General features: G+C 59.7%; 1 protein-coding gene across 2 annotated transcripts in view; it reads left to right on the forward strand.

The window, feature by feature from the left end:
- The window catches only part of IGF2BP1 (insulin like growth factor 2 mRNA binding protein 1), a 58532-nt gene that overhangs the window by 29467 nt on the left and 13687 nt on the right, over positions 1 to 15378 (forward strand). The window contains exons 4-14 of one of the 2 annotated variants that reach the window (XM_075911557.1): positions 1275 to 1326; positions 2314 to 2377; positions 5022 to 5303; positions 6554 to 6688; positions 7600 to 7722; positions 8738 to 8873; positions 10141 to 10257; positions 10757 to 10873; positions 11916 to 11990; positions 14309 to 14440; positions 14945 to 15058. In XM_075911557.1, the coding sequence (XP_075767672.1) occupies positions 1275 to 1326; positions 2314 to 2377; positions 5022 to 5303; positions 6554 to 6688; positions 7600 to 7722; positions 8738 to 8873; positions 10141 to 10257; positions 10757 to 10873; positions 11916 to 11990; positions 14309 to 14440; positions 14945 to 15058 (1347 nt within the window). Of the gene's footprint in view, positions 1 to 1274; positions 1327 to 2313; positions 2378 to 5021; positions 5304 to 6553; positions 6689 to 7599; positions 7723 to 8737; positions 8874 to 10134; positions 10258 to 10756; positions 10874 to 11915; positions 11991 to 14308; positions 14441 to 14944; positions 15059 to 15378 lie in introns of both variants that reach the window. The other variant, XM_075911556.1, reaches the window with a different exon arrangement.

The raw sequence follows: 15378 nt of genomic DNA on the forward strand, positions 1-15378 counted from the left end.
GTATCTACAGCCCTGCAGATGTGCAGGTATCCGTGGACCATGTTTGCAGATTGGATGTGGACACAAAATGTGTGGGCCCCGTTGATCTTGTTTTCGCTAGACTTTTGTATCTCCTGTTCCTTGGGTGGGAGTGAGTCTGATCTCTAGGGTGAGGAACAAACGTTTGCGCCCTGAGACAAAACATGGGGAGTAGCCTTTCTAAACGTGTTAAACTCCTCCCGTCAGCAACCCATCCACTCAAGGTACAAACTTCTCTGGAAGAGTGATCCAAATTGTGCTTGGATCCCCTTGGCTATGGCTTCTTCCCTCTCCACGACGTCCCCAAATCCTGTTTCCCCTGATCAAAGTGTGGGCTGCCTTCGATGCATACGGCTCACTTCACCATATCTGTTGGTCTCACGGTCAATGTTCCCTCTCTTTTTTTTCCATCTGTGGGCAGAATAAATTTTGTTCTGTGCACTGAGGCATGTGCAGATGTGCACCACCAATAGACACACATGCTGCCGGCAGTGAGCACACTGCTAATCAGCTGGGCGGCGTTTAAAGCACTGCGGGGTGATTGCCCACACACTTAGCTTACAAGCCGCCGTTCCTAATGGAAGGTGTCTCAGGTTGGGCAGCAAGAGATGGAGGCACCCAAAATCACTGGCCACGGTTGGCCATGGTGGCTCTTGTACTATGAGCTGGGTGAGCGAGTGGACGCCCCCCCCCCAGACCTTCTTTGTCTTCCCTAGCACTAGGAAGCCCTCACTGAGGCTGGGATACCCTGGTGCTAGGCGCTGTCCCTACTAAACAGACAAGAGGGGGGACGGAGACACAGGGGAAATGACTCAGCCAGGGTCACCCTGCAAGCCAGTGGTAATAGAAATCCAAGTTTTCCAACTCCCAGTGCTGGGTCCTCTCCACAGACCCGCCGTTGTGGGGGGAAGCTGCTCCAGGGCCCGGCAATTCAAAAGGACCTGGGGCGCCGGGCCCTTTCAATCCTTCCCAGGGCCCTGGATGGTGCTGAAGGGTTGGCGGGAGGTTAGCCTGCAGCCCCGCCCCTTCTGCCCAAAGTCCCGCCCCTTCTGTGAGCGCGAAGCCCCCCCGCCTCCCCCCTTACCCAGGGGCCCAGTAATTCTGTCGGCCCTCCTGCCTCTCCACACACGTTACAGAACCGCAAAAGCCATGCTGCCCGGGTCCTAGAAATCGGGTTTGATGGAAGATTTTCCGTTATCGTCCAGCTACGGTTATTTGAACTCCCGTGTAATGTCGTTTCCCCTTTTCTTCCCTAGGTTTTGGATAGTTTGCTAGCTCAGTATGGTACCGTAGAAAACTGTGAACAAGGTAAGAGTGTGTGTGTGTGTGTGTGTGTGTGTGTGTGCGTGCGCGCGCGCACATGCGACTCTGTTCAGTTAGAAGTTGGACCAGACAGGCTCAGATCCAAGGTCCAGCTAGTTGGGTATCTTGTCTGAAAGTGGCCAGTGCCAGATGTTTTTGGGGGGAGAAGGCAGATGTGGGCAACTTGCCCCCGAGGATCAGTCTCACCCTGGTCTCTGACAGCAATTGGCTGGAGTGCTAAAGCAGGGAGTTTACCATCTCTCTTCTCTCCCCCCCCCCCCCCCCCGATGTTTGTTGTAGCTGTGGCTGTTCTTGCTCCTGTACACACACACGCCTCCCCCCTCCCTCCTCCCGGTCCCTTTCTGAACCTTGCCATGTGCCAGCTGTCCCGGCTTGCGCCTGGTCCCAGACTGCTGCGGCTCCGTCTTGTCCATGGAGTACAAGACCCCAGCAGCTCTTTCTGCAAGCAGAGGCCCAGTGGTCTTGGAGCTAGCACAAGTCAGGACTGCTCAGTCCCAACCCCCACTGCCCCAGGCGTTAACCGCCTTATCGACTAATTGAGTAGCCAATGGAAATTCCATCGACCACTCAATTAACTTCCTAACCGCATCGTAACATCCCGACTACTGCGGCTTGAACTAAGCAGTCAGAGGCGTTCGCTGGTTGGCCACGTGGCTCAGAGCCTCCCGGAGACTCAGGCGTTGACGCTAACGGGACTTCGGTGAAGAACTGGGCCTACCCGACTTACACTTATTTACACGATTTAGCGCCGCGAAGGAAACCAGCACCCACCCTGTGTATCACGGCAAGTTGCACTTGCGCTTCCGTCTTCAATCCTGGCAGTCTGGCTCGGAGAGAAGAACAGGGGGGAGGGAGCGTTTCTTACTTTTAAAATACAAGTTGTTTTATTTCAAAAGCTGCCCTCGCACCGACTGCTGAGACCAACCCGCCCTCGTGCACCGCTCCCACTAACTCCCTGTGCTTTGCTCGCAGTGAACACAGACAGCGAGACGGCCGTCGTCAACGTCACCTATTCAAACCGGGAGCAGACCAGACAGTAAGTGAATTAACCTTTCTCTGATGCCCCGTGCCACTCGAAGGGTGGCAAAGGAGGAGTTGCTTTTGTCCAAGCAGAAAGTGTTCCCCGTCCCGCCCCCTCCGTGGCCAACTCAAAAAGCAAGAGTCAGCCTCCCTTCTCCGCACACAGAATCATGAGAGTGGATTAAAAATCACCGCCTCTATCAAAACAATCATATTTTGAGTTCGTTTTCTTTGCCTCTTGGTTTCTGAGCCTTCCGGGGCTCTCGGGTAAGAGGGAAACCCCCTGGGAGAAATGAGTTTTCAGTTGCCCACCCCGGTCCCTAACGAAGCGAAAGCCTTGTCTGCAAACGCACCTTGCTCGTTTTGCACGAGGAGGATTCCGATTCTGCACGGCCCCTAGATGTCATGTGACCCCGCCCAGATTGAATTTCCCTCTTGCCTAGACTCCATGTAGACGTCGAAAGCTTTAAAAGAGACCGATTGAGCCAGACCGTTTAAAGCTGAAACGGGAGGATTTCATAGATCCGTGGTGTCCAACACACTAGCCACATGTGGCTGTTTGGCCGGCTGAATCATAGAACCTCCCAGCTGGAAGGAACCTCAAGAGGTCATCGAATCCAGTGCCCTGCCCTCACGTTAGGCAAGACCAAGGACTGTCTGGATCATCCCTGGCAGGCGTCTGTCCAACCTGCTCTTCAATATCTCCAGTGATGGAGATTCCACAACCTCCCTAGGCAATTTATTCCAGGGTTTGACCACCCGGACAGGTAGAAAGCTTTTCCTAATGTCCAACCTAAACCTCCCTTGCTGCAGTTGAAGCCCATTGCTTCTTGTCCGGTCCTCAGAGGCCAAGGAGAACAATTTTTCTCCCTCCTCCTTGGAACACCCTTTTAGATACTTATGTCCCCTCTCTGTCCTCTCTTTTCTAAACTAAACAAGCTCAGTTCTCTGTCTCCCCACATAGCTCTTGTTCTCCCGACCTTGAATCATTTTTTTGCTCTTCTCTGGACCTTCTCCAATTTCTCCGCGTCTTTCCTGAAATGCGGTGCCCAGCACTGGACACAATCCTCCAGCTGGGGCCTAATCAGCGCAGAGCAGAGCGGAAGAGCGACTCCTCGTGTCTTGCTCACAACACTCCTGTTAATGAGCCTGGCTAGTTCGCTATCGCAGTAGCCGCTCTAGTGGCTGCAGCGTCTGAGCTGCTTGGACGCCATGGTCCTAGATTTAAGGCCCAGAAGGAAGCTTTAGCTCAGCTAGTCAGACCTTCAGTCTAGCGCAGAATGACAGACCTGGTTACCCCTATAAAGAGCAACTAATAACCACTCAGCTGTTGGTGGGGGGAGGAGGCCGTCGGCTCTGGGGCCCAGCGATTCACAGGGGTCCGGAGCTCCCAGCTGCTGACAGTCCGCACCCCGAGCCCTTTAAATCACCACCGGAGCACCACGCCATGTGCTCCGTGCAGCTTTGAGGACGAGGGCGGCACGCTGAGCTTTGGGCAGCAAGGTGGACTGGCTGCCCCCAACCCCCAGCCCCGCCCGTTTCTGCCTGATGCCCCACCCCTTCCAGAAGCACAGAGCCTGGCCCCTTCCTCCCCACACTTTCCCAGGGACCCACGGAGGCTGTTGGCTCCCCGGCCACTAACTTGTGCCTGGCAAAAGCCCATCTTCCATGAAGGCCTCCAGTGGTGCCCGGAGGACATGAACGGATGGAGAAATCGTCCTCCTCCCTTGATAGTGTACCCCCTGGTTAGTCGCTGTCCCTGGTAAACGTCCGTGTGTTGATTTCTAAATTGACTTTGCCCGGCTTTGTGACTTCGCTAGGTCTCGGGACGCCTTTCTCCCCACAAAGGTGCTTCCAGGCTGTAATGGGGTCGCTTCCTTATCTCCTTTCTGATGACCCCTGAGCTCAGTCAGTCTCCCGCGGTTTGGCGCTTAACCTGAGTAAGGAGCCTCCGCCTCTGGGACAGGGTCGTTTAGAGGGGACGTTCCACTTGGGGGAGCCGATAGCAAGCGGGAACCATCGGGACTTGATGTTTTTCCGGAGCTTCCTGTATCAGACAAAGTCCCGAGTGCTGGGACGGCCCTGACAATATCAGGACATCTGGTCAACCCGTGTTTCTCGGGCACAGGCGGATGGAAGGGCTTTTGGGGCTCAGGGGACCGCGTGCGCCGATCTTTGAACCAGCGCTGTCTGGCTGGGGCTGTCTGTGGCTCTTGATTGGGCACGTGGCGCCATCTACTGGTAGCCTTGTGAAACGGCAACCGTCTTAAAAACTAGGCCACCGTTGGTCAGTGGTGGGGGTGGGGTGTGATGCCGGGGTGTGATGCACGGATAAAGCCCTCCAGCCAGAATGTGCCACTTAAAGATCTGCTTCCCCCCTGGCAAATCCATGTGAAGACCTGGCCCGGCTATCCTGTTGCCTTCTGGGCTGTGGGGGGTCTGGTGCCCCAAAGGGTGAAAGTCTGGGCGGGATGCTATGAAGCTTGTGTCGTAATGCACAGCTGGTTGGAACTGCACCGGGGAATAAAGCAGAGCTTGAGCAAGCCCCTTTGGCACAGAGTGATCTCGGAACAGCACGCCTGCCGCAGCTGGGAACAAATGGCCCGGAGAGCCAGGTAAGAGACATGACCAGGGATATTCTCATTTTCTCTCCGCACTAGAGCCATCATGAAACTGAACGGGCACCAGCTGGAAAACCATGCACTGAAAGTCTCCTACATCCCTGACGAGCAGTCGACGCAGGGGCCGGAGAACGGGCGGCGGGGAGGTTTCGGCACCCGGGGGGCCCCCCGGCAGGGCTCGCCCGTCGCTGCAGGGGCGCCCGTAAAGCAGCAGCCGGTGGACATACCGCTCCGCCTCCTGGTGCCCACCCAGTACGTGGGGGCCATCATTGGCAAGGAGGGAGCTACTATCCGCAACATCACCAAGCAGACACAGTCCAAGTAAGTCCCGCCTTCTCCCGCCTGCCTCCATGTCTGTCCATCCCCAGCCCCTAGCCTGGGAGGGGCTGCTTGGCATGTAGGCGTGGGGGAGGAGTTCAGCGTATGGGCCATGTGGGTGCAAGGGGCTGGATTTTTCCTGCGGGAGAAGGGTTGTGATTAAATTATAAGAATTACCCTGGAGCCGCCAGTCCTCCAGTATCCCTACCCTGGGTGTGTCTGTCATGGAGTCACCCAATGAAATGAACAGGCAGCAGGTTTAAAACAAACAAAAGGACGTTTTCCTTCACGCAGCGCATGGTCAACCTGTGGAACTCCTTGCCAGAGGATGTTGTGAAGGCCAGGAATTTAACAGGCTTCAAAAAAGAGCTAGATAGATTCATGGAGATTAGGTCCATCCACGGCTATTGGCCAGGATGGGTAGGGATGGTGCCCGAGACTCTGTTTGTCTGGAAGTGGACAGCCAGGGAGGGATCACGTGAGGATTCCCTGTTCTGTTCCCTCCCTCCGGGGCACCTGGCCTTGGCCACTGTCGGCCGATAGGACACTGGGCTGGATGGGCCTTTGGTCTGACCCAGTGTGGCCGCACTGATGTTCTCGTATCCACTCGTTAGCAAATGGAGATGGGGACCACACGGCTCTCCCTGACACTGCGCCCTGCAGGCGTGGGCTGTGCTGGCTGAACCGTCCCGTTCCTATCTCCTCTCCTAGAACGTACTTTGGTAACGGGCCCCCGCAGTGTTTGGAGACAGCCGGGGTCTCCCGCTTGCAATGCTCGATTTCTAAAGCCAGAGGAGGGACCGTTTGGTTGTCCAGTCGGCTCTCTGGTCGCGGGGCGAGAGCACGGCGCCAGGCTACGCCTGCCTCAGCCCGTTGATTGGGTGTCTTCCAAGAAGACGGCCGGGCTTGAGCTGAAGATGTCAAGGGATGGAGACTCTGTCTCGTCCTCGGTGCTTGGCCAGTGGCCAGCCATCCTCACCCGGTTACAAATCTGAGCCTCACTTCAAGGCGGAATTTGCCCGGCTTTAGCCTCCAGCCATTGGTCCCTATTGGGGCTTTTTCCGAGGGGACCTTGGAGTCCAAGACTTCAGAGTCGAGGTTCTGCCCCAGGCTCTTGGTGCAGGGCAGCCGGTTCCTGGGGGAGTCCTGGGGCACTAGCTTTGCCCACGCACGGGGACTCGAGCCGTTGAAAGGTGACTGAGCAGGATGCCCTGGGGGGGTGTTTCCCTTGTGTGTGTTTTGTGCCCGTGCAGAATTGACGTGCACAGGAAGGAGAATGCAGGGGCAGCGGAGAAAGCCATCAGCGTCCATTCTACCCCCGAGGGCTGCTCGGCCGCCTGCAAGATGATCCTGGAGATTATGCAGAAGGAGGCAAAAGACACCAAGACGTAAGGCTTTCGGCTTTCTCGCTATACGTCTCATTCAGCGGTCCCTTTAATTTTTCCATCCATGTGTGGAATAATTTTTTGTGCACGGAGGCATGTGTACATGTGCACCACCCACAGAGAGAAATAACCTAGCTGTGGGCACTCTGCTAATCTGGAATCTCTCAGCACAGCCTACAGGGAATGCTGGTTTCATCCTGCCTCCGCTCTCTCCTTTGGACTCACCGCACCATTATGTCTTAGTAGCACCACCTGTCAGCTGGGCGCTTGGGCAGCCACTCAGCATAGATTCCAATGCCACCCAGCTGATTAGCAGCGTGCCCGCAGCATGTGGTTCTACTGGTGGTGCACATTGGCACATGCCTCGGTGTGTGTAAAAAATTATTCCGCACATGGATGGAAAAGGTTAGAGGGAAAGTTACCGAGCGGGCGCTGCAGGGCCCAATTGATTAGCTCATTGGACCTTGAAAAGCTTCCGAAGAGGCCTGGCCCAGGAAAGAGGATAACGGCCCAGGACTGGACTTGCCCCTGAGCCCTGCAGCCCTCTTGCTTTTCGGCCCCCACCTGAGATCTGAGGCTGACTCCTCAGCTCACACCTACCCTGATCTGCCCCCTCAGCCAACAGGATGCTGGGGGCGAGGGGGCGGATCCCAGCCTGGTACCACACACCCGCTGGATGTGTTTCCGTGCATGAGAAAACGAACCCCGACCGGAGAGCCGTGGGCTCTGTTCTGCGCTGGGGAAGTGTCGGGGGCCCATGATCCTGTGCCGGACCCCGCCGCCAAGGGTCTGCTCTGTCAGCGCTTTCCACCGCTCTGACATCCCCTCCCCCGCAGCACGTCAAGCCCCCCCCCCCCCCCCCCTTCCCCCGCCTCTCCTCTGGCGGCTTCTCACGGGCGCCCCCCTCTCCCCAGCGCTGACGAGGTGCCCTTGAAGATCCTGGCCCACAATAACTTCGTGGGGCGGCTGATCGGCAAGGAGGGGCGCAACCTGAAGAAGGTGGAGCAGGACACGGAGACGAAAATCACCATCTCGTCGTGAGTGCCCCCTCCCCTCCCCCGAGCGGAGCGGGCGCGGAGGGGAGGGGGCGCCTTGCTCAGAGTCCCCGTCACGTGTCTCCGCACCCGCCGCAGGGCTGCACCCGGAGCCGTCCCAGCTGAGGCGTAAACACCCCCTCCCTAGGGAACCCATCCCAGCGCCCCCCCCCCCCCGAAATCGTTTCTCCTAATCTCCATCCTCGACCTCCCCCGCTCACCTTGACTCCTCCCCCCTGCAGGGGCTGGCGGGTTAACGGGTGGATTTTTCAGGCTGCCTGCGCCAGGAGCCGGTTGGCTTCACCGTGGGGGGACTCGCCCCTTCCCCCGCCCCAGCGCCGTAGCCGGGTCGGCCTAACGCTCAAGTGCAGCCTGGGCCTGGCCGGGAGGGTGTCGGGGAGGCGAGCAGGGCCCGAGGGTGGGGCTGAGAAGGGAACCGCTTCCCTGGGAAGCATGACCCTTAACAGGTGAATGGGTGGGGGTAGGGCGGCCCTTGTGGGGGTGGGGGGGCACTCCAGCCTGGCCATGGCAAGGGGGGGCCCTGCTCTAGCCCAGTGGGGTGGGAATTACCCCCCCCCCGTGAGCCCTTTAATCAGTTAAACGTAACGTGTTAACCAATGAAATGGGGTTTTACAGCCTTAAATGGCGGGGGGGGGGGGCGGGTATCTCTCCTTTCCTGGGGGAGAAGAGGTTGTGAAGCGGACTGTAAACAGCACAGCTGCACTGGGCGGGGGGGGGGGGGCTGCATGGCAGTACCCCCCCGGGAGGAGGCAGTGCTGTGGGGGGGCGGGAGAGTGCCCCGTTACCCAGCCTGCGTTGACATGGCCTGTGTGAGTCCGTGGGCACGTGGCTCCCTTTGCGTGTCTCGGCCTGACGCCCAGGGCCGCGTGTCGGCAGCTCAGCCACTCGCCTTGACGGGCCCCGGGTCAGTGGCGCCCCAGCCGGCCCCGGGGGGAGCACAGGCCGCGTCGGGGCGCTGACGTTCCCCCTCCCTGGGGTGGTTCCCGGCTGCCTCCAGTCTGCAGGACCTGACCCTCTACAACCCCGAGAGGACCATCACGGTGAAGGGCTCCATCGAGAACTGCTGCCGCGCCGAGCAGGAGATCATGAAGAAAGTGCGGGAAGCGTACGAGAACGACGTGGCGGCCATGAGCGTGAGTGCGCAGCAGGCGCCTCCCCCCGGGTCGCTCTGCCCTGGCTGGGGGGCAGCGGGGCTGTGGCCGCGGTGGGGGGGGACACGGAGCCGTGCTGTATGTTGCTCTGGCAGCTTGGTCCCCGGCGGGGCGGTCCATGGAGAGCGGGGGTGGGGAACCTTTCTTGGGTGGGGGGCCGCTGACCCACAGAAATATCAGTCGGGGGCACCCAAGTGAGAAGCAGGAAAAAACCAACCCCTCGCTGACTGAGGAGAAAGACCCGCCCCCTTCCCCTCCCACCCCAGAGCCTGGGGGGCCAGCCTAGGAGTTCTTGTGTGTTCCAGCCCCCGGGAGCAGCAGGGGGGCTGGAGCACCAGCATGGGCTCCCCAATGCTGGGGATGAGCCCTGAGCCCCGGGGGCCGGTTCCTGGCAAGCCAAGGGCCACATCCAGGCTCTGGGCATGAGGTTCCTCACCCCGATGTAGAGACTCACCCCCCTTTAGCCTGGCTCCGTTTATCCAGTGGTGCTCAGGTCCTTAACTCAAAACGTTTGGTTTTCATTTCAGTCCTTGCTCGGGGGTGGGGGGTGGTTCAGTTTGCAGGCTGCCCCGGGGCGGGAGAGGACAACCCCAGCCCCCTCTCACCGCAGCAGCTTGGGGCCAGGTGAGAAGCGCCTCTCCGTGGCCTCTCTGCGGCCGGGGGAAGGGTGCATCCCTCCCCGTGCGAGGACAGACAGACAGACAGACACACTCTCTGAAATACACAGTAGCTAGATGTCCCTTTCTCTGCGCCTGCCGCCCTGCTGGCCCAATGGGGTTATTGCAGTCCTGGTCCCCATGTCTGGCCCCTTGCTGCCCCCTGGTGGTCGGTCTGCAGTGTAACTGTGCCTGCTATCAGACCCCTCCCCATCCATTTTATGAAAAATAATTGAATTCCATACACATCCCACACCCCAGGGAAGCTGCCCACCCAATGTGGCGGTCCTCGCTCTCACCATTTTGGAGGCACTCTTGAACCAGCAGACCCACAGCCGGACAGACTTGCGTTTCGAACGTGGCTAGGAAGAAGGCGGGAAGTCCGGAGTCTGGGGGGCTGTGCGTGGGCCAGATGCTCAGTCCCGGATGCCCACCACCCACCCAGGGGCGCAGCCACACTGACAGCGCCTGGCATGAGGGGTCTCCCATCCCAGTTGGGGGCCGCGGTCGTTGCTGCTGGGATCCAAATCACAACGCGCCCCTGTGTCCCCCTCCCTCTCCCCCCCGGCCGCCTCTTGTTTTCTCAGCTACAGTCTCACCTGATCCCCGGCCTGAACTTGGCTGCAGTCGGGCTCTTCCCGGCTTCCTCCAACGCGGTGCCGCCGCCGCCCAGCAGCGTCTCGGGGGCAGCGCCGTACAACTCCTTCATGGTAGGTCGCTGCCAGCGGCTGGGCCCGATGGGTTTGTTGGGGGTCCTGGGGCGGGACTGGACGCGCTTTGCCTGTCTGCTCCGCACCGATTCCCTGATGGCGCCCTGCGGGCCAGGTCCCGGCCTGGTTCTGCTCTGCAAGAAGAGTCCAGGAAGGACCAGCACCCACGGGTGCCCTCGGCTTCCGGCAGAGAAAGGGTTGTCTGGCCCCAGCTCTTCCGAGGGGCAGATCCCTTGGCCTGGGTGTCTGCGATGCGGTCTCCCCTCTGGTTCTCCTGGAAGGGGCTGGCAGCCCCACCCCCTGCCGGCGGCTCTGTCCCCTGCAGATGCAGCCCCTTGCTGTTGACCATCGTGCGCTGGACCCCCGGTGGTGTCGGTTCGGGGCCTCGGCTCCTTGCCGATGGTCCGTCTGTGCCCGCGCCGTTAGGCAGAGGCAACCCACACGGGTGCGTCCGGTGCCCTTTGCCCCTTAACGGTACCACGGAGCTTTCTGCCGGCAGCCGCCGGAGCAAGAGACGGTGCACGTCTTCATCCCCGCCCAGGCCGTCGGCGCCATCATCGGCAAGAAAGGGCAGCACATCAAGCAGCTCTCCAGATTCGCCAGCGCCTCCATCAAGGTAGCCTTGCCCAGGCCGCTGCGCCGCCGCCACGCGGGGGGTTTCCTGCGGCACGTAAAACGCTGCCGGCCACAGAGCCGGGGGTCGGGGGAGCCCCATGGGCCCCGCCACGGGGGAGCGCCCTTGGAGAGCTGGCGGGAAAACCAGCGGGGCCGGCTGCCCTGGGAAGGCTTCTCCCCAGGACGGAGGCGACTCCCTGGTGCTCTCGTGTTCCATCCTCACGGCCCTGGGGCGCTGCTGAGGTCATCGGCACCGGAGCCAATTCCTGCAGGTTGAACCTCTCTAGGCCGGCACCCTGGGGACCTGGCCGGTGCCGAACCAGAGAATTTGCCGGACCACGGAGGTCAATATTGTCCGGCAGCATCTCCAACACAGCCACCGCTTGCTGGGCTCTTGAAAGGCCTTGAGGGGTAGAGTAGAGCTAAATAGCAGTGCAGAACCCTGAGAGCCAGGCCTGGGGGCTGTAAACACACTTTATGGGGCGGCCGGAAACTGGGGCGGCCGGAAACTTGGCCACCCCTGTGCTGCGTGGGCAAGCGGCTGACTCCCGTGACGCCGGACCACGGATGTTGCCGGACCAGAGCGTGCCGGGCTAGAGGTTCAACCTGGACCAGCACCCGTGGTTTCTGCCCTGCGTCTGCTAGGAACGGGGCTGAGGCCCGACAGACTCGTTGCACCAGGGGGCCGGGGGACAGGGCTTGTTTGGCCCCTGCAGTGACGCTTTGCAGCCCGTTCGTGCAGCAGCCCTGCCTGGGGTGAACAGAATTCCCAGGTCGGAGGGGTGTTTCCAAAGGACTTTTCACGGCAGCTTTCTGCCCTGGGAGCGGGTTAACTGCGGAGACGATTCTGCCCAGGACTCTGCCTGTCCCAGTCGTGCAGATTTAATAGCGGGGGAGAGGGGTGGATTGGGGAGCTCAGAGCCGGCCGCGCCCTCGGGCTGGTTCTGCGTAATGCCGTGGGAAGGGTCGACTCACAAGAGCAGGCGGCGGACGCTTGCTGCCCCCTGCCTCTGTCCTCCAGCTGCCTTTCCTCTCCCTTTCAGATCGCGCCTCCCGAGACCCCGGATTCCAAAGTGCGCATGGTTATCATCACTGGGCCGCCGGAAGCCCAGTTCAAGGTTCCTTCCTCCGTTACGCCTCCCCCCCCCCCCCCCGCCCCAGGGCTCGTCTGCATGGGCACGGTAGCCTCGGGGGTCGCTGCCTTGGTGCAGACCCTAGTGCACGTGCCACCTGCCCCACAGCAGCCGTGCAGCTTGCACGCACTCAAGGGGTGGGCTCTACCACCGCACTGCGGGGCTCTGATCCCAGCGCGAGCCAGGCTGGCATCCGGCGATGGACACGCGATAGTCCCACCCCACGGGGCAGAGTTAGTTAGTTATTGAGCAGGTCGTATAAAGCGTTTTCCTTGGAGGTAGCGTGGTCCAGGGGTTAGAGCTTAGGTGTGGCAGTCAGCGGTCCCGGGGGGTCTATTCCTGCTAACTTGCTATTTGACCATGGGCAAGTCACTTAATCTCTTTGGGCCCTTTTGCCTTATGGCAAAAGTTCTATCAATCTGGATAGGGTCCCATTATTCTTGTTAATTAAGGATTAATCAGCCTCAGGGGTTGATTTTTTTTCCCCAAAGGTACAGCAAGGAGCTAGCCCGTGGTGCCTTTCCCAAATACCCCATAAGTGTCTGGATGCTCCGATCCAGACTGGGATGGCCTTGAGCTAGGTGCTTTATAAACACAAAAGTAACCTAGTTGCAGGCCCCAAAGATCTTACAATCTGCAAGCAGTGTACAGGAGGGGCATGTGTGGGTGACTTTGGGGGACCCAAGGAAGATGGGACCGGTGACCCCTGTGTGCTTGTGCGGCCACTCAGGAGAAATTTGAATGCTGCCCAGCTGGTTAGCAGAGTACCCACAGTTTTGTGTTCCTATTGGTGGTGCACATGCCTCAGTGCACAGACAAAAATTTATTCCACACGGGATGGACCAGATTAGAGGGAACTTTGGGCAGGACTGGGTGTTGTAGTTTGCTTTGAACAAAGCCCCGTGAGCAGCCGTTTCTTCTGTGAGATCTCTGTCTTACGAAGAGGAGAGTAACCAAAATGATCAGCGGTTGAACCAACCTGACCCCCCGTGGAAAGGTTAAGAGGAAGGGGGACTGAGGACAGTCTTCAGAGGGGGGGAAGGTTTGTTACCAAGAGGACTGGGATCTATTGGTCTCTGTCCAGGCGTGACCTGCAGCAAGGCAGCTGTGGGGTGGACCCGAGGGACCTTTCTAACTGTAAGGACAGTGAAGCTCCGGGCGAGGGGGAGAAGTCGGGGTGGGCGTACCGCATGGTGCCAGCTCTGGGCAGAGCTCTGAGTGCGGGCGGCAGGGGCTCCCTGGGGGCGGGGCTGGGAGCCGGTGCATGTAGGCTGGTCCCTGGCACGCACCGGCCCCTGGCTGCTGGCTGTGGGCCGGGCTCGGCCGTATACACGGGGCGCAGATCATCACTGCGGCGCCTCCTGCTGGTAGCTCCAGGGAGTTCGCTCTTTTGTCAGTAGGGCGCCGCCTCCTCGCTGGTGTCTCCCATGCCCCCGCCTCGCTCCCCGTCCTCATCAGCTCACTCCAGTGGCCCCTCGCCCGCCTCCCGGGGGCTGTCGGCCCCCTCAGACTAGCCCCTCCCCTCAGGGACCAGCCGCAGCCCACCCGCCACTAGAGACTAGACACAGTGCAAGGGGGGGACCAGGCCTGCCCCCCACTGTGGGTCCCGAGCTAGGGACCCTCTGGCAGCAGCCTTGTTCCACCTCTTGTTCCCGGGGCCACTTCCCCGGTGACCCTTTGCAGCTTCCTGGCCTTGTCACAAGGCCACAGTCTGGCAGGGATCAGGGTCCTCCCTCTTTACCTTCCCCCCCGCCCCCCGAGCCTGCCTAGCCCTGCTCCCCCAAAGGTGCCTCTCCAGGAACCAGGTCCTGCCCCTTCCCTAGTCAGGGCTGAACTGCCTCTTCTTTGCTGGGCAGCTCCTTTTATACAGGGCTGCTCCTCTAAGCCCTTCTCTGATTGGCTGGGGCTCTGAAGCCTGCTTTCACCCTTCTCGGCCACTATGGGGCAGTCAAGGGCTTATACTTGACAATTTCCAGCATCCCTTTCTCCCTAGTCCCACCCGGCCAGAGATGGCTAATCGTGTAACGCTAGAACTTTTACTTTTTAAAACCCTTTTTACATCCCTGCTCCTGAGTGAAGCGCCAAGCGCGGCTCGCCCTCCCATCGGCACCGGTCCCCATGGTATCCGGGCAGCTTTGTTATTGTGTTTCTTGGGGCCTTTTTTGTGTTGTGGCTTGTCTCCCCGTGGCTCGTCTAGCAATCGCGCAAGGAGATCGGCTCTCGGGTCGGGCTCCGGAGAAGCGTTCACCGGGATCCAGTGCTCTCGTGCGGCGCTTACCTGCTTCCCCCGCCCCCTCTTGCAGGCACAAGGACGCATTTACGGCAAACTCAAGGAGGAAAACTTTTTTGGGCCGAAGGAAGAAGTAAAGCTGGAGACGCACATCCGGGTCCCGGCCTCGGCCGCCGGGAGAGTAATCGGCAAAGGAGGCAAAACTGTAAGTGAGAGCCCGGCGAGAGAATCGGGGCTGCCTGGAGAGGGGGAGAGGGTGGCAGTTTTTGAGGATTAGCGAGGAAGAAGCCATCCGGGGACATTAAGGGGGGGAGCTGGGAGGCAAAACTGGGTGGGTGGATCTTTGCTGGGGCTTCTGTCTTCCAGCTTCTCGGATTGCTCTCCTCCTGCAAATGCCAGCTCCTTCCTTGGCCCAGCCGGGGTGGAAGACAGGAGGGTCAGGTTGGGGCAAGGAGGAAGGGGCTGGTAACCCACAAGAGATGGGACCCCGGGCAGGGCCAAGGAGTACATGGAGTTTTCGTAAGTTTCAAGGGTCAGTTGCGGCCCCCGAGAGGTGGGCAGCTCCGGAGCCGAGGAGGGAGGAGGCGAGATGGCTTTTTAGCATTGGTTTTGGCCGAATGGAGAAATGCAAAACCCGGGGACCGGTCGGCGGGTTGGTTACGATTCTTCTGCCTGACGTGGCGCCGTGGGCTCTGCCGCCCCCCTGCAGGTCAACGAACTGCAGAACCTGACGGCCGCCGAGGTGGTGGTGCCGCGGGACCAGACGCCCGATGAGAACGAGCAAGTCATTGTAAAAATCATTGGACACTTCTACGCCAGCCAGGTAGGGCGCGCGGGGTCACCCCTCCGCGGGGCGTGTGCTGGGAGGGAGGAGGGGCTGCCGGAGGCTGATGGCAACCTACCCATGCTGCTAGCCAGCAGTTGTATGTTTGTACGTTCGCCATCCCTGGGGGAGAGGATGGGACCCTACATAGTCTGGAGAAAGGGGGCAAAATTTGCAGATGATACCAAACTGCTCAAGAGAGTTAAGTCCAAAACAGCCAGGCAAGAGCTTCAAAAGGCTCTCGCCGAATTAAGTGACCAGGCAACTAATTGGCAGATGAATTTTACTGTTGATAAATGCAAAGTGATTCACATTGGAAA

This window comes from Pelodiscus sinensis, chromosome 29, assembly GCF_049634645.1.
Source record: "Pelodiscus sinensis isolate JC-2024 chromosome 29, ASM4963464v1, whole genome shotgun sequence".
Classification (NCBI taxonomy): Eukaryota; Metazoa; Chordata; order Testudines; family Trionychidae; genus Pelodiscus; species Pelodiscus sinensis.